This window comes from Mastacembelus armatus, chromosome 16, assembly GCF_900324485.2.
Source record: "Mastacembelus armatus chromosome 16, fMasArm1.2, whole genome shotgun sequence".
Taxonomy (NCBI): domain Eukaryota; kingdom Metazoa; phylum Chordata; class Actinopteri; order Synbranchiformes; family Mastacembelidae; genus Mastacembelus; species Mastacembelus armatus.
Genome location: NC_046648.1, coordinates 19,113,769 through 19,138,416, shown reverse-complemented (window position 1 = coordinate 19,138,416; position 24,648 = coordinate 19,113,769). Strand labels below are relative to the sequence as shown.

The 24,648-nt window shown below is 39.0% G+C and overlaps 1 protein-coding gene across 1 annotated transcript in view; it reads right to left on the bottom strand.

The window, feature by feature from the left end:
* grik3 (glutamate ionotropic receptor kainate type subunit 3) overlaps window positions 1-21,937 on the bottom strand; it is a 77,904-nt gene extending 55,967 nt beyond the window's left edge. Inside the window, exon 1 of the mRNA XM_026316986.1 lies at window positions 21,794-21,937. Within this exon, the coding sequence (XP_026172771.1) occupies window positions 21,794-21,908 (115 nt within the window). The 5' untranslated portion in view covers window positions 21,909-21,937. The remainder of the gene's footprint in view (window positions 1-21,793) is intronic.
* Between the last annotated feature and the right edge of the window lie 2,711 nt (window positions 21,938-24,648).

The following is a 24,648-nucleotide window of genomic DNA, read 5'->3' as shown; positions in this document are numbered from 1 at the left end:
TAAATAAAATTTAACTTGACGTACATTGACAAAGTCAGGAAATATCACAAGTATTTGCAATGCTTTTACCTCACGTAGGCATCAGTTGCAAATCAAAAACCTGAATTAAATGACTGAAAAAGCCACTGAAACCTAGACATTACAGGAAATTAAATAAAACATATTTACTGTTAACATGCACACAGTTTGGCAGCTGTCAGTTATGTTGTGAAGATAATTTTTTGATGTTTACCAAAGAACAAAATTCATACCCTAAACTAAATATAGTAAAATCCATTAGTGTAGGAACGATCCAGGGATGCTTGAATGCACATTTGGATTTGGTTTAGTTTTAAACTGTGCGAGGACAAAGCATATTATTTAGGGAGGTTTTACAAGCTTGACTTAGCAATCAGGTCTTCAGAGGATAACACCATTGTATTTATTAACCCACTGTTCACATCCTTTAAAATCAAAGATCATGTGACCACATCTCTTTGTATAATTGTCAAAATATTGGTGTGTATTGTTAGAAATCCTTATATGATTTTAGAACCTTTCATTACTAGTACTATTAGTGGTAGACTAACCATGAGAGAAAATGGCATGCAAAGGGAAGTGGCCAGAAAATTACATTAGCATTTCAGGAGGTTAACAGCATCCAATACCCCTGAATGCAAAAAAAAATATTTCAAAAATATAATTTAACTCCACACAGAGAGAGACATCCCAGGAGGCATACTACAGTATAGCAGTAGTAGCAGAGCAGCTTATGATTGAATCAACTCATAGATGCACAGATGGTTCCATTGTTGTCGAGGACCCTCTTCCAGCCTCTCCATGTTTTCTGTGGCCTTGTGTGTGAAATTGTCAGGAAGTACATTTTATTTGACGCAATATGTGCCTGACCTGGGTGCCAGTAAGGTAATGGGGGTCATCGGTGAACAGGTTGCTACGGAGATAATCAAATACCTGGAGGTGCTGAGAGAGTGTGCAGTGTCAGTGGCATCATGCTCTTTCCTGCTCAGACAATGTTCCTCTTCCTAAAGCTCAATCCGCCTACACTGGCCATTCATTGATGTGCTTAAATCTTGACTATTTCAGCAGAAGGAGGTCTCTCACTGAAATACATGTGTTTATGTAGATATAATTATTATTGTCAAAAGAATGAAGCAGTAAGTAGAAGGAAAGCTAAAATTGCACGTGAATCCAGCATATTGACAACACATTTGCCTGAGACTCATGAATTGCTGCTTTTGACAATTTTGCTTGAAATGTGTACAGAAATTTAAATTCTGTCTAAAAACACATGGGACAATCCTTATATTAGATGTATTGCTTACATTTACAATTCATATTGCTTTTTTTTTTTTTGGTCTTACATTACAGATCATCATATGCTTTTTTTATCTTGTATGCTAGTGTTGTTTATATATTCATACCCAATGAAGGTGAAGAACTGATGATATAAACGTTAAATTTTTTATAAGTACATATTGAAGCAGCCGAAGAAGAACTGGCTGAGACCAGCTCCTGTCCCGTTGTAAGGCAGAGATAAGCAACCGTGTGACAGGGAATGGCCGAGAGTGTGCAGGTTTTTTTTTATTCCAACCAAACACTGCACAGGGTGATTTCACTGATTAGCATGCCTTCTAGCTGACAGAAGGAACTAATTAGTGTAATCGCCTGCTGTACCACGGCACATGGTTTCCCACTGCTGCTTGAAAGTGAGGCAACTTTGTTTCTCCCAGAAACAGAGCTAGCTAAGTTGATTACAGCATCTAATGACCTTGATAGTGTGATGAGTGGGCCTGTGTGCATTCATGGCTTTTAGCATACTGCTGGAATCTTAACATTGCACTTGACTTCCAGAGATGTGATACCACCTTCACATATCCTCATTAGGAACCCTTTGCTGATCATTAGCACCTTAAGTGCCTTTAATTGATAGTCATTTCTCACAGATGACTTTCCCATTATTTGCTGACTAGCCCCTGCACTTGTTCGCCTTACAATTCCCCTCCCTCCCACCTTTCACCCTGACTATATTGTACAGTGATGCATGGAAATGTCTCCTACTCTAAGCTACATGGTGGTGCTGCAGAACCCAGCAGGTTGTTTGTTTTACTAAAATCTCTTTCCTAGCAGCAGCCTCTGACGGTGCGTATCATTTTGAAGGTGAATCAAATTAGATAATATTTTGAGGCTTGGTCCCATCAACAAGCACCACAGAGTGACTGACAAATGACACTAGATGACTGCTAGAGACACAGCCCTCATCACTTTTCCTCTCTATCTCCTTATTAACCTCCCCCTGACCACAGCCATCTGTCTTTCCCTTTCTCCACTGTCATGTACATCATCTATTGCTGTGGTTTCCATCCATTTTCCTGTGAATCTCTGCCGAGCTGTCTTGTAATCTACATCAGTGATGTAAGTCCTTTGTATTGCTTGACTAATTACTGACAGTTTTATAATACAGTTCCAGCACTTCACTTTTACACTTTGAGAATGTATACCGAACTTTCCATTACCAAATCTATTATTTTCTTTGATTGATGCAAGGGGCAACTTCATGCTCACATTGGCTGAGTATTCAAAAGAAATTATTTTCTCCAGTACATTTTTTTCATACCTCATATTATTCCCAGCGCTGATTTTCTTAACATTCAGTGTGTTCTAAACAAAAGACTTAGACTTAGTCATACTATTGCTTTAATGCACATAGGAAAATTATCTAGCATTTGCCATTTCTTGCATTTAAGCATGAATCTCTAAGCTGCCACTCTGACAAATCAACAAATGTTTCTGAAAGTCGGTGTTTGCTGATTCTTGATACAATAGATATGAACATATTTATTTATCACTAACCCCATTAAATCCTGAATATTTAAAATATTGTCTTGTATCTGTTCACAAATGAATGAAGGGACAGCTAGAGCCAGCTTGTCTTTTCTGACAGCAGCAGGAATTTGGCAGTCAGTATCTGACCTCCAGGCACGCTAACAGGCTAACGATACACTAATGTGTCCCATTACGCCAGATTTGCCAGGAGGGGATTCTTTTTGTTGAGCATCATACTGCTGGTGGATTTCAGATGGGCACTGTATAATGAAGCGCGCCTTTCTTCCTGGCTCATAAAAGATACAAGGAGTAGTCCTGCTGAGAGTCATTAGGAGGGCCATTTACACTGTGCTTTTCTTATTCACACACTTTTTTGTGGTCTTTGAAGAGAGCCACAAGGCTATGCAGACATCATGAAAATGAAATGCGAGCTGGCACTCAGGCTGAAAGCAGGTCTCGCAAAAGACTACTCCTACAGCTGTTAAGCGCTTGTAATTATTACCAAAACCAGCTTTTGCATTTAATTCAAATAAATAAATAAATAATGAATTTACAAAACAATCAAATTGTGTACCACGGGTGGGGGAAGAAAAACTGCAGTTTGGCTTGCATTTGCAGAGCATGAAACTCAAATTAGCATGGTGTGATGCAAGCGAGTAGGAAAAATCGCATACCATTTTCTGCCTCCTGTCTCTGGCCTTCCTATTACTATTCCATTGACAAATTGAATCCAAGGTTGATTTGAATTGCACCACTGTATAACCTCTTATTTATTCATTGCTTTTCTCTCCCCTACATACTATTAAATTTAATAATTCTTTTTTCAGTACAGTGGTTGCCACAAACTGTGAACACCAGAGCGATTCCATGCTTCCCAGTGCATGCTTCCAGTGAAAAGATAAAGTGAGATGAAAATCGACCATATGGTTACTAACATCATTGTTTTCATCTTGGACCTTACTTTGCTGTAATTTTTCATCATACTGATCAATTTTGACCAAAGTCCTAATTGCTTTGCTATAAGAGCTTCTTGCTTCTTGGGCCTGTGGCTATGGCCAACATTGTTACTGTATAATATCAATTCTAGGGGTGGATGATGAGCCCTTTCTATCACAGTGTATTCATTTTTATACACATACATGTGTGTATATATACATATATATATATACATACACACACACACACACCAACACATTCATATATATATACTTTATATCTAACTACATATTTTGGAAATAAAATTTTTGCAAAAATCATACACACATATATATATATGTAGTTAAAAAGCAGTTCTATACATAGGTTTACAATTGTCTAATAGCTCCAGATATACTAAGGAATTGTTCCAAATGTCTGTTTTGATCTAGCCCAACATCTTTCAGCCCAACACTGAATCAATTTTACAATTTTTACAATTTTTCAGTTTACAAAAATATAAAACAGAGTAATATGAGCTGAAAAAGCTCAGCATTTGAGAAGCTATAATTAAGGAATGGTTGAAATTTTTGCTTGAAAAGTGACAAACGATTGATTATCAAAATAGTTGCAGAGCAGTATAAAGTATTTATCGATTCATTTCAGCTCTTTTTGAGCTCTGCTGCCAGCAGGTGTATTAAAATATTTTTGCAGTATCAATCTGTGCATTAAAACTTGTATGTAATTTGGGGGTAGATGAGGAAATTCAGGTCAGAATCCAATAAAAAACCAACTTTAACAGACCGAGCTGCCAAAAGATGATGGTAATTAAAATTTTATAACTTATTTCAAGATTCCTTTTGATTCCGTTAAACCAGAATGTTGGTTAGCAGCCCTGTGTGGTCCCTTACTGACGGGTAATTACTATTATTATCTAAAATCTGTCCAGTGTTTACTCTGTGCTTGCCCTCTCACATTACACTGTCTGCTATGCTTGACAATACAATTATGAAAGCGGCTGGGCCAGGAAGTGCTGAGGTGTATGCGTTTTTGTGTGTGAGTGTGTGTGTAGTGATGGTGTATTATCTGGGCTGTGATATTTGCCACTACAGAGCCAATCAAATCCTTATAATGGATCACTTGTCTCATATACATCCTCGCTTGATGTGACAGAATATACCTTGGAAAACATAAATGTCATATCTGTGTGTATGTGTGTGTGTGTGAGTGTTTATAAGGACAGGAAGAAAGATGAATGGAGCAACGAGATGGGTAATGGTCATGGTGATACTGTGTATAAAGTGTGTTTAAAGTGTGATTTTTGGACAAATTTCACTTCACATCAACACACTCTATGATCAGTGCTGATCTTAAACTTGGTATGAAACTTCCAGACATCCTTTTTCAATTAAACCCTGTCAAAGAGCATGACAACCATGAGGTGATATGAGAGGCAATGTAAGCATATCCTTTTGCTAATTAAGGAGAAACTAAAGTGAAGAAAAGTATCACTTTTTTTTCTTCTTCTTGTATTTGAAGAAACTTTACACTGATTACATTTGGAGAGACACTGACATCACTCTGGCACGAATTTAATTGAAGCTCCTTTCTCTCAGTCGTTGGTGACATGAATGCTGAAGCAGAGTGTAATTATGCTTTAATAATAAATATGTTCAAGTGATAATATTTACACACTGCTGGATGTGAGCAGAGTCATAAAGTACCAGGAGGGTTTAAACTGAACAAGGCTGCAAGTACAACTCAGCTTGAAAAAAGATTTTGAATTATAGCAACATACAGTTACCACAGCGCTGACGTGCCTTTCCTGAAACAAATTTAGTGCAGAAAACAAATGGCTCCCATATTTTCCTGACCTGAAGTGAGCACACATATTGAGTGTGCAGTATCTCAAACCTTTGGACAAGTTAATCACAATGTCCACATGCCAACAGCAAACACTATTGATTCCCACATTCCTTGTTGCTCCAAAGAGTTTATGAAATTAAAATACTGCCTGGGAAAACCATAGGTAGGGCAATACTATATGTGCATCAACACTGACCTTTGGCAGTGGAAGAGGCAATGCTATAATGCACACATCATCACCTGGTACTGCTTTGCTGTTTATGTGACACCTGGAGATGAGGTCAGCTAGATGGGTTTGCAAACAGGAGGCCAGTGATGTAACCTTAAGGAGTTCTTGTCTCGCTCGCAAAAAAACATAATGAAGGTGTCCTTACAGTTCCCAAAGATGTGCTTCATAGCACTGTTCTGAAAGATTTGTTTTTTAATATCATGACAAGCATTTGTTTTAAATTCACATACTCAAAAACTTCAAATGCCTTTGGAACAGCTGATTAAAGGCAGCCTTTGGAGATTTTGCTGCAGTTATTTACATCTGCCTGTCATGTCTGAAACTCACTTCCCCAGCCCTTGTTAAACCTAACCCTCTGCAGGTTTAATGAAAAACACAGCACAGGCATGGTAAAACATTATGAGTGCTAGAGACGTCGTCGCTTACATGTTGAGAACAGCTTTTCCTTTCACAAATACTTACTGACAATTGTCAGTTCTCTCATAGCAGAGCAGCTGTCGCTCTCTCCCTCAGATTTACTCGTAAAGATCCACTGTAACACCTCCAAACAAAACAAACTGTACATTGACATGGTTTATAGTGAACAAATAGAAAAAATAAGAAAGCTGCTAATAACTCCACTTTCACTGTGTGACTGTTCTTTCCCTACACTTATGAAGTACAAGATTGCATTTTTGCAAATCTATAAATTATTTTCAACTCATTTCTTACCTGCTTACCTGCAATAACAGTGAGCATAAACAACTGTCTGATTTAAACATTGTTAGCTCTATCAGCATTTAGCCCTCACATCTAGATGCCCCAGTTAAATGATCTGAGCATGCAGTGCTGACAGACTCTCTGTCGCAGTGCTGTTTTTTTTTTTTTTTTTCCTGAGAGAATACAGAATAACATGTCTTCCCAGGCACAAGCATGCTCACAGGCACCAAGCTACAGCTTGTCAACAATATGACATGCTTTACTTTGAACTGTGGTGAGTGTATCTGTCTCCAGAAGTGACACATTACTAGTAAGGTGTGCGGTTTTGCAAGGTGTTACATATTATTTAGTCCATAAAAGAGGAATCCACTGTGAGTGGACAGTGGATTCATTTCTTTCTATTCCATCAGTAGGTGATAAGCCGATAGAATCAGTTCCAGCTTGTATTGACTCCTGGTTCCTTTCAAATTGTTTTTGAGCAATAAAAGGAACTAAGATGTGTCTTAAGCAGAAACAAAGACCATTTGATATAAATAAGATATTTTGTAAGTCTGTGATCATATTTAGACCAAATGCCTACATATCAGTCAACATTACTTGAGGAAGCAAATATCATTTTGTGTTTCAATGCACAGAGCTGTCATGAGGTCTGATGTAGTCAAGCAAATATTAATGCACACACAGTACTTCTTGTCAAAGCTCCTTGTAGCCTTTGTCATTTGTGGCAGTGACTGCTTGCTCTTCAGTGCATAAAAAATACATCTACGCAAGAAGAAGAATATCAGTAACAGAACCCCACAGTGAGCTGATTTTACTGAGGTGCGGGCAACAGTCATTTACTGCAGTGTTTATGAAAACATAAAACTTCCAACAACTCTTAGGGCTCAGTTACATCAGCATTTATTGCCACAATTTTGATACCAGTTAACTTAAATAGAATCAGAACCATTGGTGGATTCTTACCATTACACACTTCAAGCAAATCTGCGTAATGTATTTGCATTGCAGACTATTTTGTAGAACTGTGACATGAATTGTGCACTTGATTAACTGCAGATCATCTCGTTTACATCTTAACCTCACTGTGCTCAGAACACCTTGACAAGATTCCGCATATAAACACAGTCTCATCACAGTGCGCTGTGAATAGGTGAAAATAGATGCCATATAAGCAATACTGCAGTTGTGCGGCACAAGTTAAACTATATTTCAGTCAAAGGATTTCTGTCAGAATGCTTTCTCTGTTAAACGAATACAAACAAATTTCCATCTTCGTATGTGTCTTCCAAAAAGGTTGAAAAAGGCTACAAAGAAAAACCTGTTAAACCCTTGATCTCATTACGTTGACACAAATTATTACTAATCCAAGGAAAATAGTTACACAGGCATAAAGGACCAAAATGCAGTATAGTATATCTACATTGTGATTCCGCTGCACATATAGAGCCACCCAGGAAGAGTTGGTTTAAAAAAAAAAAAAAACCCCAACATGCCATTTTTACCCTGGTTACAGCACTCTTCATGGACCCTTGACAAAGCCAATATTTTCTCTGAGGCTTCTATTTTGACACACTGCGAACACCTTGACTCATTTTTTGATTGAACAAATGTGTAATGTTATGACAAACCACTCATCTGCTACAGCTCCCTACTTCTTATGTAAATGCTTGTGCTGAATGTGATGGTGGATTTACTTTTCAATACAATATCCCCCCTCTGGCACTGCAAAGTCTATAAACCTGCACAAGTTTGACACTGAGCCCTATTGCATTTGAGAGCTATAATCTTTATCAAGGCAACACCAAGGAAAAAGTCATGTTTTATGCTCAAAGTCCAGTAAACATACAGCAGGAGAAATCACTGAAATTTTAATAGGTGAATAAAGCAAATAGAAGATTACACAATCAGAGTAGCAAGGAAAAGCCAGTACAGGAGCGAAACATTGAAGACCCTGCTTTTACATGTGGCATAATCGACTAAGAAAATTAAAGAAGCAAATTACTAACTCGTACCAAAAACACCAGTGCGTGATTTTTATCCATGTTTGACAACAGGAAAAAGCACATTTACTAAGTAAAATATCTGGATATGAATAATCATGTGACCACTTCTTTGGCAGAAAATAAAATAAGCTGGTATGCAGTTAAATGCAATTGCACACACCACTAACAGAGGCCAAGTTATTCTGCCAAACATGAAGATCATCTTTTATATTTGTAGTTGCTGCATTCAACTTAAGTACAGGCTTCGAGCGACCCAAACAGCAGAGATGTCATTTCATGCATATTGGCTGAGTGAAAAGCAACTGCAGGGCTGAGTGACTGGAGGTCATCTCAACTATCTGCTGAGCCTTGCAGTCTGACTTATGTGTGGATGTAGCAGAGCTGCTGGGTCTTTCACCAAAGGCAAAAAAGGGAGTGCCTGAGATAGGGCTTCTGCTGATGCATGAGATGCAGAGTTACACTCAACCAAGACACAGATGACAGGTCCAGTTTTTAACATCAGAAGACACTGCAAAAAAAGCAATCATTTTGAGGGGCTGCAAAGCTGAGGGACCTAACATTAAACGCCTCCTTCACAGGATCTGGAACCTCCTGACCACCAGATCTCAAGTAGTCAAGTGGGCAGTCACATCTGTAAACACCTTAACTCAGGTCAATGTCGCCAGTGAGTCTTTCACCAATTCATCATGCTGAATCAGCTCAAAAGCTGCCGGCAGCGGTCTGACTAGTGCCAACACACTCGACAGTCACTGACAGCCTGACATTGACCAACAGGCAAACCACTGGCTTGGTGTTTCCCAGGCTTTAGTAATAGGCAGGATCACCAATAATGATGAGATGTCACTGCTAGCTGTGAGGAGGTAGCAGAAGAAACCCTCTCCAGACAACTAACAAGGACACTTGTGAAGTGGGAGCCCAGTTTCAGAGATTCAACATGAAAATGACCCACACAGATGCCTTTTAAAGAGAAAGGGATTGCCTTGAATATTCAGCTTAAGTAATGGGGTCCTAAATCCTAAAGGTTTTCTACTCTGGTGCTGTGGGAAGCATCCTAACAGGTTCCACCACCTGGTCTGGGAGTATTCAGGACTGTGGTGCATTGTAGAGAGAAGTTCATTGAGTTGAGCATACCAATGGATCTGCACTTCCCACTTTGCAAGACATACACATCAGGAGTTGTAGAACTAGAGCTAACAGGATTATGACCCATTACTTCAGCAGTACATTCTTCCAGCTTTTACACTCAGGAAAATGCCCCTGCAACCATGGATCCAATACAAAAAAATTAAAATTTCCTCAAGACATCAGAATGATGAACTCCTGTACTATCTTTATACTGTATCTTTAGCCTTGTTTGGCACATTTACATATGTACAGAATGTTGTTTGCCTGTAAAAATGTGACATAAAGTATAAACATTTTTACATGTATTTATCATTTCTTACCTTACCTTAACATTTAATTTCTTTTGTCTAATTGGCAAATACACCTTTAAACGCTTAAAGCCACTACAAACATTTCCACGTCCTAACCTGCAGTTGTCATGTGTATTTGTCGACACACTTGCTAATGTCAGCCAATACATCACAGGCGTCGGCACAAATCTCAACTTTAAGAAATTCCACTGTCACTTGAGGCTGCCAAGATATAAAAATAATTAACACAGTCTATCATTTGATGAGTTCCACACCTCGGGCAGTTCACTCACATAAGCTATATGAATCAATAACTGTGGCCAGAGCTTTCAGAGTTCTTCATTTGGACTACTTTAACTTTCAATCATGTCTACCAACTCAGTGATTATAAATGCCACAATGGCAATTCTTTTCCAATTGCCTTACTAAAAAGACATTAAACACGATCCATTTGCAGCTGCTGGTGCTGGCAGACAGGTGGAAAGCACTCCTTGACATAGACATTGACCAGCATTTCTGCAGTTACCGATTCAGTTCTGCGTTAATTACAAACAATTCAATATGCATTGTTATAACATTCCTTTGACTTGCATCTTTTCATTTTGCAGTCATTGTCAATTGACTGAGAGATCAATTTTAGCCCTCCGAGTGATGGAATGTTTTAAAAATAAATACTATGCATCGAATGCCTCGTCATGTTGTGACCTGAAATCTTCTAGATGGATGAAGATTTTGTGACATATCCAGGGTGGAAATCATATGGAATATGAATCATGTGGAAACATGTCAAGCATGTACTTTATGAAAAACAACTGGAAAAGCCAAGCCTTACGTTGTGCATTCTCCGACACGAAGCTGAGATGGCAGCACACCGGACACTAAAGCAGAATGGGGGGCAATTATGAAGCACCGTGCAATCAAGTGGGTCCCTGACGGGTTGAGCAGAGGCTGATGAGTCAGTGTATCACTCCAGAACTCCAGGGCTTCACAGCTAATCAGCCACCAAGGAGGGGCTCGAGGGGCGTGATCACTTAAGCCTTCCATCACCACGCGAGGAGAAAGGCAATCACTAGCCCATTTCCATGTGCTGTTATTCCAGACCCACCTCCCACCTTTAACTCTGAAATCAAGGTGCACAGATGACCAGCAAAGTACCGCATAGAAGCAAGAGTGGCTGGAGGGTGCAATCAAATAAAGTGTTAAAAAAAGAGTAAAAAGAAAATACTTTTGGTTCTAATAGTGGCTTATTCAAACCATTTAATATTTTTAATAATCATAAATGGATTGGAAACATGATGGGAGCAGACTGAATAAGGCTCAATTTCCTTCTGACCAGAAGCTCATAAGATCCCAGTGATTGGGCTTGCAAATTGAAAAGCAAGTTTTGTAATACAGTGCATTGAGGAGACAGAAGGGGTATGGGTTGAAAAAGGTGAGAGAAGGGAGTTCTCCTTTTTCCTTGGCAAGAGATTAACATATGAACATATGTTAGCTGGGTCAGATCTTCTGTCGGGTACGAAAAGAGAAAGAGCAAGTGAATGAAACCTAAACAAAAGCTTATCTTTTACACTCTTAAAAGAACACGACTTGAAATAAATGGTTATTTCTTCTCTCAAGGAAGGAAGGTGAAGAATAGTAGGAGACACGAAAAGGGGAGGAGGGGGCTCCTTTTTTATCACCATGATACGCATAATGTGACACAAAAATAAATGGTCTGACAGGCCGGCAGCTTGATGGTGCTCAGACTTCACAGATGCACCACAGCACATAATTGGAGGTAATGTCTCCTCCTGTACTGTTTTAAGTTTGACAGTGGCTGGAGAGGCTCCCTATACTAATAGGCTCCACTCAGAAAGGCATACACACACACACCAGGCTCATCCTGTCATCTCATATTATCCTCCGATGCTCAGGTAGAATATTGACAAAGAACATGAGGTCTGTGATCCATCTGGGCTCAAGCCAGCCATCATTACAGGCTGGAAATCTACCTTACAAATTCCACTGATTGTCCCCTGGCCTTCTAAAGGCCCTGTTAGAGGGAAAGAAAGACAAAATTCCTCCCTTTAAAATGTCTGAATTGCCTCCATGCTGCTGGGTACAGGCAATATATGCATAGCTGACTGATGGAAGTATCAACTCTCTGACTCTCTGCTTTTATTTTAAATTAAGAATGCAAATTTCTATTAGCATTTAGCTTAATCATTGAGTAAAATGTTGATTTCCGTTGAGCTGTATCTAATGGGTAATTTCCTCATTAGTTGTTTAGTCTGTACAGTAAATGCTAGAAAATAATCCGGTTACAGTTTCCTAAAGACCAAGCTGATGTAGCTCTAATCAACTTGTCTGACCTGCAGTCTAAACCTCAAAATGTATTGATTTATTATTCTAAAAGACAGAAAAACAGCAAATTTTCCCAACTGCTGCTATGCAGCTGTATTATGCTCTAACAGTGTTTCATTGTTTATAACTGGTGTTATTACGACAATGACAATAAAGCATTGAATTGAATTGAACTGAACTGAGACCCTGGAAGGTTTAGCATTTTTAAAAATGATAAAATTATAGATTAGATGTTTATAATTCTTGCCTATTTATTTTCTGTCAATTGGTTGATCAGTGCCAGTTGTCAGATGTATGTACAGTGGTTAATGGACAAAATAATTATGACTGATTGATTAACTAATATTTTTATTCTTATGTTAAATTGCTTCATTAAGACATTGCTTCTATAAATACTGGATGGTGGCCTGGGTTTTCCATGCAGTAAAAATGGTCCTAACCACATTGCAAATAATTACCCCTTTAGGCAGACAGGTGATTCATATGTGAACAGTGCAGAGAGACGCTGAACAGGACATTAACTGAGCATTAATTGTGTGATGCCAGCGTGACGCCAATTATTTTAAATGTGGTCAATGTTCTGATGGTTATAAATTTCTCCCAGTACCAATGAAGCTAACAAAAAGTCCTTGCTGTAAATGCACATTAACTCAGGTTGTTTAGACTAAAAGAAGAGAACATCTGTAATATTGTATTTCTGGGTAGAAATCAGAAGTGTAAGTCAGAGGTATAACTGTGAATGATTGTTACACATGTCTGGATTGTTCACAACTTGAAACCTTGTTCCCAATTCTCTGCAGTGTGTAACATTTCTAATAACTCTTTCAATGCATTTCGAAAATTGACATTTCTGAACTTTGTTGACTTCTCCATTTTCTTATTAGATTTGTAAATCTAGACATGTAATTACAGGAAAGAGATTTTTTTTTTTGTTTGAGTTATAGACAATTTGGGCTTAGCGACCAGTTGTAGCCTAAAATTACATTTATCATTTATTACAGGAGATGAGGCTGACGTTGCCCATCAAATCTACCACAGTTTAATCATATGTTAAATATTCAGCATGTAGAAGATAGAAAAGCAAAAGGTAGTTAAAAATGTTTTTAAAGACCTCCAACATTGTTTTATTGCATTTTTAACTAAAACGGCAGAAAAAGACATGCATTGTTTGCTTTACCAATGAAAATAATCAACCAAATACACAGCAGATGTCTCATTAAAGTTGCATACAATTATTGCAGCATTACTTCAATTGATCCTTTTCATCAAAGCAGATAATACTTGCTGATTGCAGACTATGTTGTTGCAGGCAAATTTCATGGTATTATGTTCACTCTCTGTGAAAAGTGATTAGAAGCATAGTGCACAGTTTGCCCAGTTTTATTCAGAAATTAGATGCTTTCATGCATTTCCTTTATCTTTGAGTTTTTGTGCACCTGAAAATTTGGTCTGTGCATTTTGATCTAACATAGTGAATAATGAGGAAAAGCAAAATCGCACGTTGGCAGATTTTATTTCCTAATAGGTGGAAAATGAAGATGACATTTGAGTTATCGATTCCCAAATAATGATATTGAAATGAAATTATTTAACCAGTTAATCTAAATCCAAATTGAATGTGTGTGCAATGGTGTGACACAAGTGTACAAAAAGTGTACAGTTTACAAAATAACAGCACGATCATTGAATGAAGAAAAATGCTCTTGACGTTTGAACTGAATAAATACAAGCACTTGAAACTGAAAAACATAATTTAGGAACAAAGCAATCAGAAATCTAATTCTTCATTAACTTTTTGAAATAGGGAACTAATTTGAGGGAAAAAAAAAACAAAACTACTGTTTATATGATAAACTAACCATACATAATTTCCACCAATCAGATTCTACTTCACCAACAATGTGAGCTTTGGTTACTATGACAGCCATCTCTAACTGTCATCTCTAACCTCATCTGAAATTGTGAAAATCTGCAGGACGGTTATTTACTTCCTTTTCTGGCTTTACATTAAAGGCCCTAATTCATACAAGCATCACTAATAGCTTTACTAAAATGTACTGCCAGCCGCAAACCACCCACAATCTCTCCTCCTCTTCCCTTCGCTGTCAATGATAATCTGTCTTGCCCCATATATCTGAAGCCGGTCACATGCAGACAAGCTGTCTTCAGATGAGTCACGGGGGAACATTTTGCGGTTAACCAAACTGCTCTCCGGAGGCAACCTGGACAGTAGATCGGCAGCTGGTAAAACATTCACTGAAACGGGAGAGACCATCTCAGATTGTCTTGCCTGCACATATCATGAGTGCTGAGTGGAATCTTCTGGGTATTGGCTGTGTTAACTAAATTGACAGTGGCTTTCCACCTTCTGGCTATCCATTAGTGGAGGTATGAGCACAGGGCTAGAGAGGTAACCCCCAAGTCTTATGCCTTTCCTGTGGTAGTTCTTCCAATTTTTACTGCTGGGATGAAAAGGGAAAGGGGACAAAAAGATACGAGAGGCAGGATGTGGAGGAGAGGATCTCTTTTCCTCCCTGATATTTTTGGTGATAGCCATTCATTTGTAGTGGTTTTGGCCTGAAGAGGTTTGTCTTATCTATTCCTTCTCTTTCTCTCTGGGGGGAAAATAGAGGGTGAGTCTTTCTAGCCTACTCTCTCACAGTTGATTAGTAACTCCTGCTCTACCCCTACGCTCCAGGGATTCTATGCCAGCCTCCCTTATACATCCCCTTGTCATGCACACATTCACACTTCCTCTCCTTCTTTCCTCTCTTCTCTCCTAAACACACACACACACACACACACCTCTCTACAGTCATGGAACAGCAATTTGAGGGAATCACACAACCAAGACCTGACATTTGCCGTGCACCTATAACAATGAGAGCTTGATTAAAAGGGCAGAATGAAACAGAGTCACCCTCCTTTCATTGTCCTTAGCCCAAGTTAAATAGGATTTAACCCTGTGCATTGCAGCTGATACCTACACTGTCAAATCCTGATTGCTTTGACGTAGTGAGCCAGAGGCTTGTTATTGTAATGCATGTGCGTAACTTTATGTAACTGAGGTGTCATAGGTGACCAAGTTTACACAGCACGCCTGAGAATAGATAAGGGTGATGCTAATGCCGGGATGGAAAGCAAAGCTTATACTGCTGTGGTGAATGCCATGGTATTTGAAAGGCAAAGGAATAAAAGCCGAGTTTTATGTGGCTTGGGGCAACACACAAAAGACGCCAGCATTGCAACGTGGTGGGTTTTAAAATTGGGATCAAAAGGTTCAAGCTAATTAACAGGCTAAATAAGAGTCCCCCAGCTTCATCTATGTACCCATACTCACTCTTTCTCCCTCTCTCTATGTACTTTGTGGGCCTGTGTGTGTGTGTGGTTTGCCAACATATACAGTGTGACTGGAAAAGTGAAGACAAATTACTCCCCTTGCTGAAATGTAAAAAATAATCACCAAATTACCTCCAACAAGATCACTCTAATTAAGCATGTTATATTGCTAGCATGACCCTGAGAGCAAAATGCCCCATGATCAAGCTTTCTTCTCAACTGTTTTGATGTTATTTGACTTTTCCAGCAAAGCCTCGAGGAGGCTGAGATGGGAGAGTCAAATAGAAAGGACAAGGGCACATAATAAAGACAAATGGCTAGAGCATGAAATTTGATTCATTGCCTTGGTACAGAAACATTTACAGGGAAATAGCCAACATTGACATGCTATGAATTTGAAAACACTGTCAAATTCAGAAAGCACACGTCTTACTGTAATGACAGTGAGTCTCTGAAGGGGCCTGCAGGGGGAACTCGAGCAGATTGTGGACCAAATCAATCAGGCTGTTGTTTCTGATGGGCATTTTTACTTTGAGTTATTATACGCTATGTAAACAGTGATTCAAATTACAAAAACAATAGTTATTATTTTTATTCTGCTCCACTGATATCCAGCCAGGCAGATACATTTTTATTTTATTTACTTATATTTTGAGATTTACTGTGCCTTTCAGAATTTATTTTTAGATTTGTTTTTTAGTCCTTAAATGCTTCCATTGCTTTACTTGCAGCCATGTGAACAGAAAATATGTTTTAACCAGCTCCAATTTAGTCTAATAGTGTGTCAACTTCCAGTTGCTATGGTCCTAAATAGTGGAATTCCCTTCCAGACAATGTCAAGGCAATTAATACACACAAGGCTTTAAAGAATAAACATGCTTGTTTAATCTGGCGTTTAAGTTCTAGCTGCTAAGTGCTATAAAATAAATATGCCTATGAGATTACTGCTTTCTTGCTACCATGCCAATATAACGGATGTGAAATGAAAGTAATCTCAGAGGCAATATCTCAAAACCTAATAAAACTAAAGCTATCTGCATGGTTTTATAGCACTAAGTGTAAATAAAGTTTTATTTTTGTTGTTTTGGATGAACTAACCTATGAAAGCCCCTGTTCCACCTTCATATGTTCAGAAATGACAACTGTTAAATACTGTGAAGTACTTTCAGAAAATGTGCATCTTCCATCCATATAATAGCAAAGTGAATGCCCTTCCTCCCGTGACCCTGGTTAAGGAATAAGCCGGTATAGAAAATGGATGGATGGATGGATGGATGCCCTTCTTTTTCAATGGAGGAGATGAAATATTTAACCACAGGAATTCAGCACCTTATTTATTTCAATAAGCATCAGAGACATATGCTTGAAGCAGACCTTTCACTGCAGAGCACCCACTTTGTAGTATGATATGAAAACACCATCTGGTGTGTGAGCAGCGGCTACTAGGCTGAGCTAACTGGGGCTAGATAGGGCCCTGCTGTGTCACAGGATTATCTTACTGGTTGGTAGATCCGCTCTATTAGCCCCTAGTGACTTGGATTATTGGATGATCATTATTATGTGTGACTGAACAAGGATTTAAGTACCTGCACTTCTCTGATGCAGTTAAGTCTTGTTAGTGTTAGTGATCAGACACATTACGAGCACATTTCAGAGCATTATGCATTTATTGCACTTTGTCTGGCACATAAACACAGCTTATTTAATATGCCTTGACTGGCGACTCACACGTTGTGTTTAATGCATGTTGACTGGCTTTACTAACTTAACTTGAAAACGGGCGCTTCACAAACAGCAGACTGTGCCATGCCTGGAGCAGATATTTGTTTGTGAAAGTAGAATGTTCCTTTCTGACGCATCTAAACAGCATCACAGGCGAGTGCAGAAGACAGGACGTTTAGAGACAGGCCCTGTGCTTGACAAAACGAACATCTGCCGTTTCTCATCAGCAAGATTGAAGCTAATGACGAGCCGCAAGAGTGCTGACAAAGAGAATGGGATTGGATTGTGTACAAGAGGCCCAGTGAGGCCAGACATATGTTTTGGAAAATGTTGTGAATACGGGTTTATATTGCGTGTGTCTGTTTGTGCGGAAGGTAAAACACAGATGCCCGAGAGTGGGAAAGGCAGAAAATAGGTCTGTTATTTTTGTTGCATTTTGTATATCAGTCCATGTTTATACAAGTGGATAAAGAAGAGTGTGTTAGTGAAGGTAACCTTTATTTTCCTCCCCCTTATATTCCTCAATCTCTCCTTTCTCTAACATATAATGGAATTACACATCAAAGATGCTTCTCCCAGTATCCAGCTCTTCCGTGACCTCTACCCCCTTTGTTCAGATTCAACAACTCTCCAGCCCCACGCCTCCACCAGCGGGCTTCTTCTTGCTTCCTCTCTCTGTCTAGGGAGAGATTAAATTTAGATGAAAATGAAATATTCATTTCCACTCAACTGATGGCCATGTTAATTTTATACAACTTTTGATGCAACATCTCCTCATTGTTCTTTTTCATCACCAAACACTTCTTTTTAATGTCCTCCTCTTCGCACTCTTAGCCAACCATGCCATCCTCCTGTGGGTAATTCTCAATAGAAGTACCCCTTTGGGTTTTACAATGTTATAACTAGAATTGCAAAGCACCATTACAGCTTTTCGCAGTCTCTTGAAATATGTCTGAGTCATTTCTGATGAGACATTTGCACAAACCCTGGCGAGGAAGATCTCGGAGAGCATGCGGGTGGAGAATGCACTCTCTATAGTTCGTCAGAAGAGTTAATCACATGAAAACTTCTCAGTCTCTCTCGGCTGCCGGGGAAGGGATAAAGACAAGCCTCTGAAGTGGCTCTGTGTTTGGAGACTTCAACCAAAAGTGGTGACCACAAGCCCAATTTATCCCACTGAAGCTTTTTGAGTGGTCACACATTGCACACAGCTTCAAGTGCTGCACATTTGTCAGCTTACATTTAAACGTTTGGGCTGTTTCACACTCAATAATTATGTCTAGTCTTTGGCTGCCCAAAGGATTTAGGGAAACTAAATGAAAAATACATGTGACCAGGTGTTGTAGGGGCAGAGCGAGGAGCCAGGAAAATGAAATCAACATGAAATCACAAGGGAAATTGATTACCTGGAACTGATTAAGTGCTCTAAGTATCAGGTAGATAAAGTAATTGATTATTCAATAAATCCCTGTCAGGCAGTGAATAACCTCAGCGAGAAAGAAAAGAGACAACTGATGAATTAGTTTCATCAATTCACAGATGAAAAAGAATGCATGATAAACTGTCATTACTGTATGTTTTAAAATGAATACATATTCATCTGATTCAATTTTTTTAAATTTACAATCTCTATCTGATGGAGAAGAAAGCAATGCATGTGGGGAAATTAATTCCAGATAAAATGAAGCACAAAAAGCAACTTATCATATTCTGTGAAATCCTAAGTGTACTACTTCAGTATGTGTCTAATTTTCATGTAGATAAACATACGATAGCTACAAACATAGATATCTCTCCAGAAAGAAAAATTACATCCAAATCATTGACCAAATTAGTCTTTATTATAACAACACTATTATCAACAGAAATGGTTCCTAGTTGGGATTAGAGGTTGAAAACATCAAGAAGAATAAAAATAAAAATATATATATATATATATATATATATATATACAAGGCAGGCAGAGGGAGACTATAGAGAAGCACAGCGTGTAATAAGGCAAATACAGGAGGAGTACTCTTTTATTCCCTCCAACAAATAGAAGCTGTAGAATGAGATGGCACGACCATCTGGCCTCAAGTTTGAGCAATGCACTGTAAAAGCACTAAAATCAATGGCAACAACTCTACCTTGGATGCCCACCATTACCCAGATGGTGTACTTGGAGAAATGCACAGGCCACCTAACCAAGAGCAGACACGGCACAGACAGAGAGCACCATGCTCAAATACCACCGCCCACCTTGGTGATTTTCACTGGTTTGTTTGTGTTGGTAACCAGTGCTGAAGAGCAACGTTAGCCACTGTGCAGTGACTATAAGAGAGCCCTCTGTTGGTTTTAGCAGGGTGGCTGTGACACGGTGCACACACACTCACACACCAAGTACCAAATTACAAAAAAGGGAGGAATAAAGGTCCAGTGCACACCCACTCAAAAACCCTTAAACGAATCAACAGACTGTGAATACTCTCACAGAGAATACTACAGAATTTCTGCAGTAATACAAAAACACACACAATGCATATTTTATGCGCAGCCTCAAGCTTATCCACTATTCAATAAAATTAAAATACTGTAAATGCAATTATATAGTACATTATAATAGATTTAGCTTTTTCACAGCCCTATTTTGTAAGGGGGAAAAAATAAAATGGATACACACACCCAGCCTCAGATGGTCATATGAAAACATGCACCTTTTTAATTTTTTTTTTCTTTTGACATTGAGGCAATTCAGCAACCTTCTCTTGCATGTCCCTTTTCTGAGCTTGTCAAAATACAATCCCAGGAACACAAAAAAAAAACACACACACAAACTGCTCCTGCAGTGCAAGCAATGATAGTTTCTATAAAAAGCAATAGAGCGACTGTAGCACATTTCAAGGTAAATTTGTCTCAGCACTTTGACATTTTTAAAAACAAAGCCTGTCAAGTCTATTTTGGTTCTTTATTTGAGCTCCTGCCACAGTTTAAAAAAAAAACAAAAAAAACAAGAGAGAGAGAAAAATGTCCCTTTGACCAAATGATTTCAGTTCAGATCGGTACAAAGGCAGCTTTAAGGACTTATGCAGTTTCTAAGACATCACCAAAGTCCATATACAGGTGTGTCAGAGAAGTCATGGCTCTTCAAAGTCCAGCAGTCAATCACAGGGACATGCCAAACCTGCCCCACGGCTACATAAAATGCCCAGCAGTAAACATTGTTTGAGTCTTACGCTTCATGCTGTGAGCTTCTGCTTTATTGATCATTTATATAAACCATACAGAGTCTTATCCAAGGTTACAGCGCTGTAAAATGTTGATACAGTGCATCCTGTTGAAGTTAATAACTTAATCAGAAATTTATTTAGCTTTTATTTAGCAATTATAAATGACAAAATCAGAATGTGATGTTGGTGATTCACAGATGTCACAAAAGACAGGCCATTTACCTGTTAGACTACTAGAATACAGACTGTGCAATTTTGTAACATTCATCCACTTTCACCCATTATTTCTACCTCAAAGACAAAAAGCCCCCTGCTATTAAGATGCTCTCACTCGCTGCCTGTACCCCGGCTCTTCTAGTGGTATGTTAATGTGGGCCAATGCCATTTTGAGTAATTGTACTGCATGGCACTCCGCCAAATGTCAAAAACGATTTGCCTTGTGACAAAAACCATATTGATCTTCATTCTGTTCTCGTCTCTTGGCGGTGCAGAATGTTTCATCGCATCGCCAGGCACCGAATGACAATTCGCACATTGTTCCTTGGTGAGTGATTGGAAGAAGACAACGCCAGCACAAATCTGGCTTCTTTGTTAGTGTCTCAGGTATAAGAACGTGGTGAAGGACACATGCATTAATGGCAACTTTCACGGCACATAGACTGTTTTTGAATATTGTGTTTGTACTTTGATTTGCAGTACATGGTACAAGAAGAGATCAGATAGCATATAAACTTTACTATGCCTTCCTGAAGGAGTAAAAACTTTCTAATTGTGTTTATCTTAATTTGCTTCTATAGTTTTTAATTTAACACAGTCCATGAAAACTTACTTCCAGAAGGCATGGCAGTGAGCCTGAATTTAGCTGGTGACTCAACATGCTGGCTGCAGAAAATGGAACAGGGAAAACAGAGTGCATAGAGGTCACACTAACCCTCAGTATTTTGTTGCATGATCTCTGAGTGAAGAAGGCATTCTCATTTTACAAGCAATCGTCTGCTATAATGCACTACTCCCCTGTTGCTGGTTGCCCCAATAAAAAAGAAATAAAAGTAAAAATGAAAATTCACACAGAACAATAAATGAAAGGGACTGTTCATTTACTCCAAAAACTAAGCGCTGCCACTGGTTACGCATGGATGAGGACCTGCAAGGAATGAGCTAAATAGGGAACAACTTTCAAGGTTACATTACAAACGTCTGAGTGTGTCTATGTAAATGTGAACAACTTACCTATTCGAATAACATGAGGCATCCCGCAAGAGTACTGAATCCAAAAGAGACATGCAATCAGCGATGTCCAGTATTCCCAAATCGCATTCCGGGGAGACAGCCAAGTGTTTCGCATGGTTGTAAAGTCGCTGGATCCACTTTTTAAAATTCCAAAGACGACTCAGAATTGCTCATCAAAACTGAATTCGACCGAGCATGTATGGATTTTGGTGTCTGCGACAAATTTGCGCTCATTGTACTTGATGCAACATTCTCCCAGTTTTTTTTTTCTTTTTTTCTTTTACTCACACAAGTCCAAAAGCGACTCGATCAGGATGAAGACCCCAGTCCCTCAGAGGCTGATCACTGATACACCTGCGAACGCAGGCTGCTACAATTAGCCTGCAGGAGTCTCTGTATCCCCTCCTACCGTCGATGCTATCTGTCTACTGGCAAGTACCACGGCAACAACCGAGCTGGACTCCCGCACCGCCGTGGAAGAGAACTGCGCCTGCGGAAGTTTGGGTCGCCTCGGACGAGTCTGTCGCCGAAAGACAGAAAAGACAAAGCTTTATACCGCGAGCGATGATGAATTTGAATGCACTTCAGAAATTCAGAAATGCAGTTTAATAGCTCCAGTCCCTCACTCCGGTCATGACAACAGTTCGTTTAACAGAGATACTTTGTAAATGTGGAAAAGAAGCTCCGCGACGGTCCTCTCTTGTTGCGCACGGTGCTGGTCGTGGTACGAAGATGTTAAAGAACGTCCATGTGTGCTAGAAAAGGCTCTTTGTTACACCTTGCTCATTTAAAAAAAATCTTCTACTTTGTGGTGGATGGAAAGGTAGTGCAGGGAGCCGAGCATCTGTGTGCGTCTGATGACCCTCCTTCCGCGGTGCCACTAGAGGCACGCGTCGTTACGCATAGTTGTCAACTATGTCCAAGAAGTATTTTATTGAAGTGAGAGCCACCCGAGTAATAACCCGATTCTCGACTTTTCTATTTGTGTTATACCTTTTGTCTTTACATTTTATATCTTTGGATTTGCAGTTTTGCTTTTTGTCTTCTCGGGAATGTTAGAGATCCTTTTTTTTTTTCTTATTTACTGGACAAAAATGTAAACAGATGCTTCTTTTTTTTTCTTTCCCTGAAGCAAAATAGGAGGAAACATCCCTGACTGGCCACTGTATTGAGAATGGGGTGGATATTTGCATGATTGGTCCATTGACAAAGTAGTCTTTGTATCGCTGTTATTTGAAACATTCTGCCTGTGTCCATGAGTGCACGAACTGCTTCGTGCCTGTCTGGCTGTTTATTTTTTCTAGTCTTACAAAGGGCCATCAAATGTAAGCTGCAGGTTACATATAGCACATAGGGAGCTGCTCACGTCTCTCTCACCACTGCAGTGGAGGAGCCAAAGGAGCGCTGAAGGTGTGGAATTACCTGTTTATGGTACAGATTTCAGGAAAACATCTAACTGAAACTTCTAATATCACAAGGTTGAGATTAATCTTAGAAAAGTAGAAGCATTATGATTCATTTTTTAGCTCTTTTTTTTTAAATGGTTACTGGTTAATTAATCAGATTTTACATGTAAAAAAAAAAAAAAGTAAGCTGATTTCTAGGTAGGTAGATAGATATATGTTATTTTCCTGGAAAAACACATTTGACACCATGTATAAAAAGTAGTTATTTTACTGATTACGATCTAATAAGCTAAAGTCATAAATTGCGATTCTTATCATTAATGAGTTGCAGTTATTAAGCATTTTCTGAAAAATGCGCTGCTACATTTTTTTGTGCTTAATAGAACACTGTTGATGAGATAGTGCTGCGGCTCATTGGTTTTATTTTTCTGTTTGGAATGGGGGAGAGGAATAAACTGTGCATCAGGGGGCATGCAAGCAAGAACAAGCCAAACTGACTGCCACTGCATATTCATGTCTCCCAGAGCAGATTTATCGCCTCTTGGCACAATGTAAGGACTATCAACGTGAGTTATGTGGCCCGGCTCTCGCATTATCGAGATTCATTGACTTGCTGCTCTTTCAAATACAAAATGTACACAGCTCTAGCAAACAACACATTCTGGGTCTATGGGTGCCCTCTATAGAGAGATGGTGGTCTGTGCTCTCAATCACCTTGGCTGATAACTGGAGGCAGACAGGGCCTAGAGCAGAAGAATTTCCCACCATGTCACACAGAGAGGGAATGTGAAGCATAGGATGTCATATCTTTACTAATTTTCTACATTTTGAGTAGTTGCTGAAGTAAACTAGAAATTTGTGTTTCTTACAGCAAGCAGTATTTTATCTTCATGTAGCCATGAGTTTTGTCCCCCTGTCCCTTCCCATCATTCTCAAAAGTGCCACGTGTTTTAACGGCTCCTGCCATTAATAGAAATAGCAGAAGTGCACTTAAGTAGTGTTAGCACAAAAAGAGTGGGGCCAGGAGGATTTTTAGAAGACACTAGAGCAGTGCAACATGTGTGGCGATGTTGCCCAGAAGGCTTGACATCAATTTTGGAAGAAGCATCCAACATGCCAGCACATTCTATTACATACTTCATTATAAGTCAACCAATTACAAATCCTGCTTATTTAAAGTAGAGATGTATTGTTAGCAAAACATGCTTTAAAGTATCAGTAATAGTACTCACTAAGTCTTTGTAACTCATACAGTTGTATAGGAACCCAAGCCACAGGGCTAGAAATATGAAGCTAAACAGCTAAATTATCAAATATATTCATTTCTTAAGCCTATTCTGTGTTTCATTGTAAAAATTTTTACCTTTTTAACTGCAGCTGTCAGACTTATATAATGCCATTTAATATTGTACATAGTACAATATTTCCCTAACTCGGTTTACTCCAGAG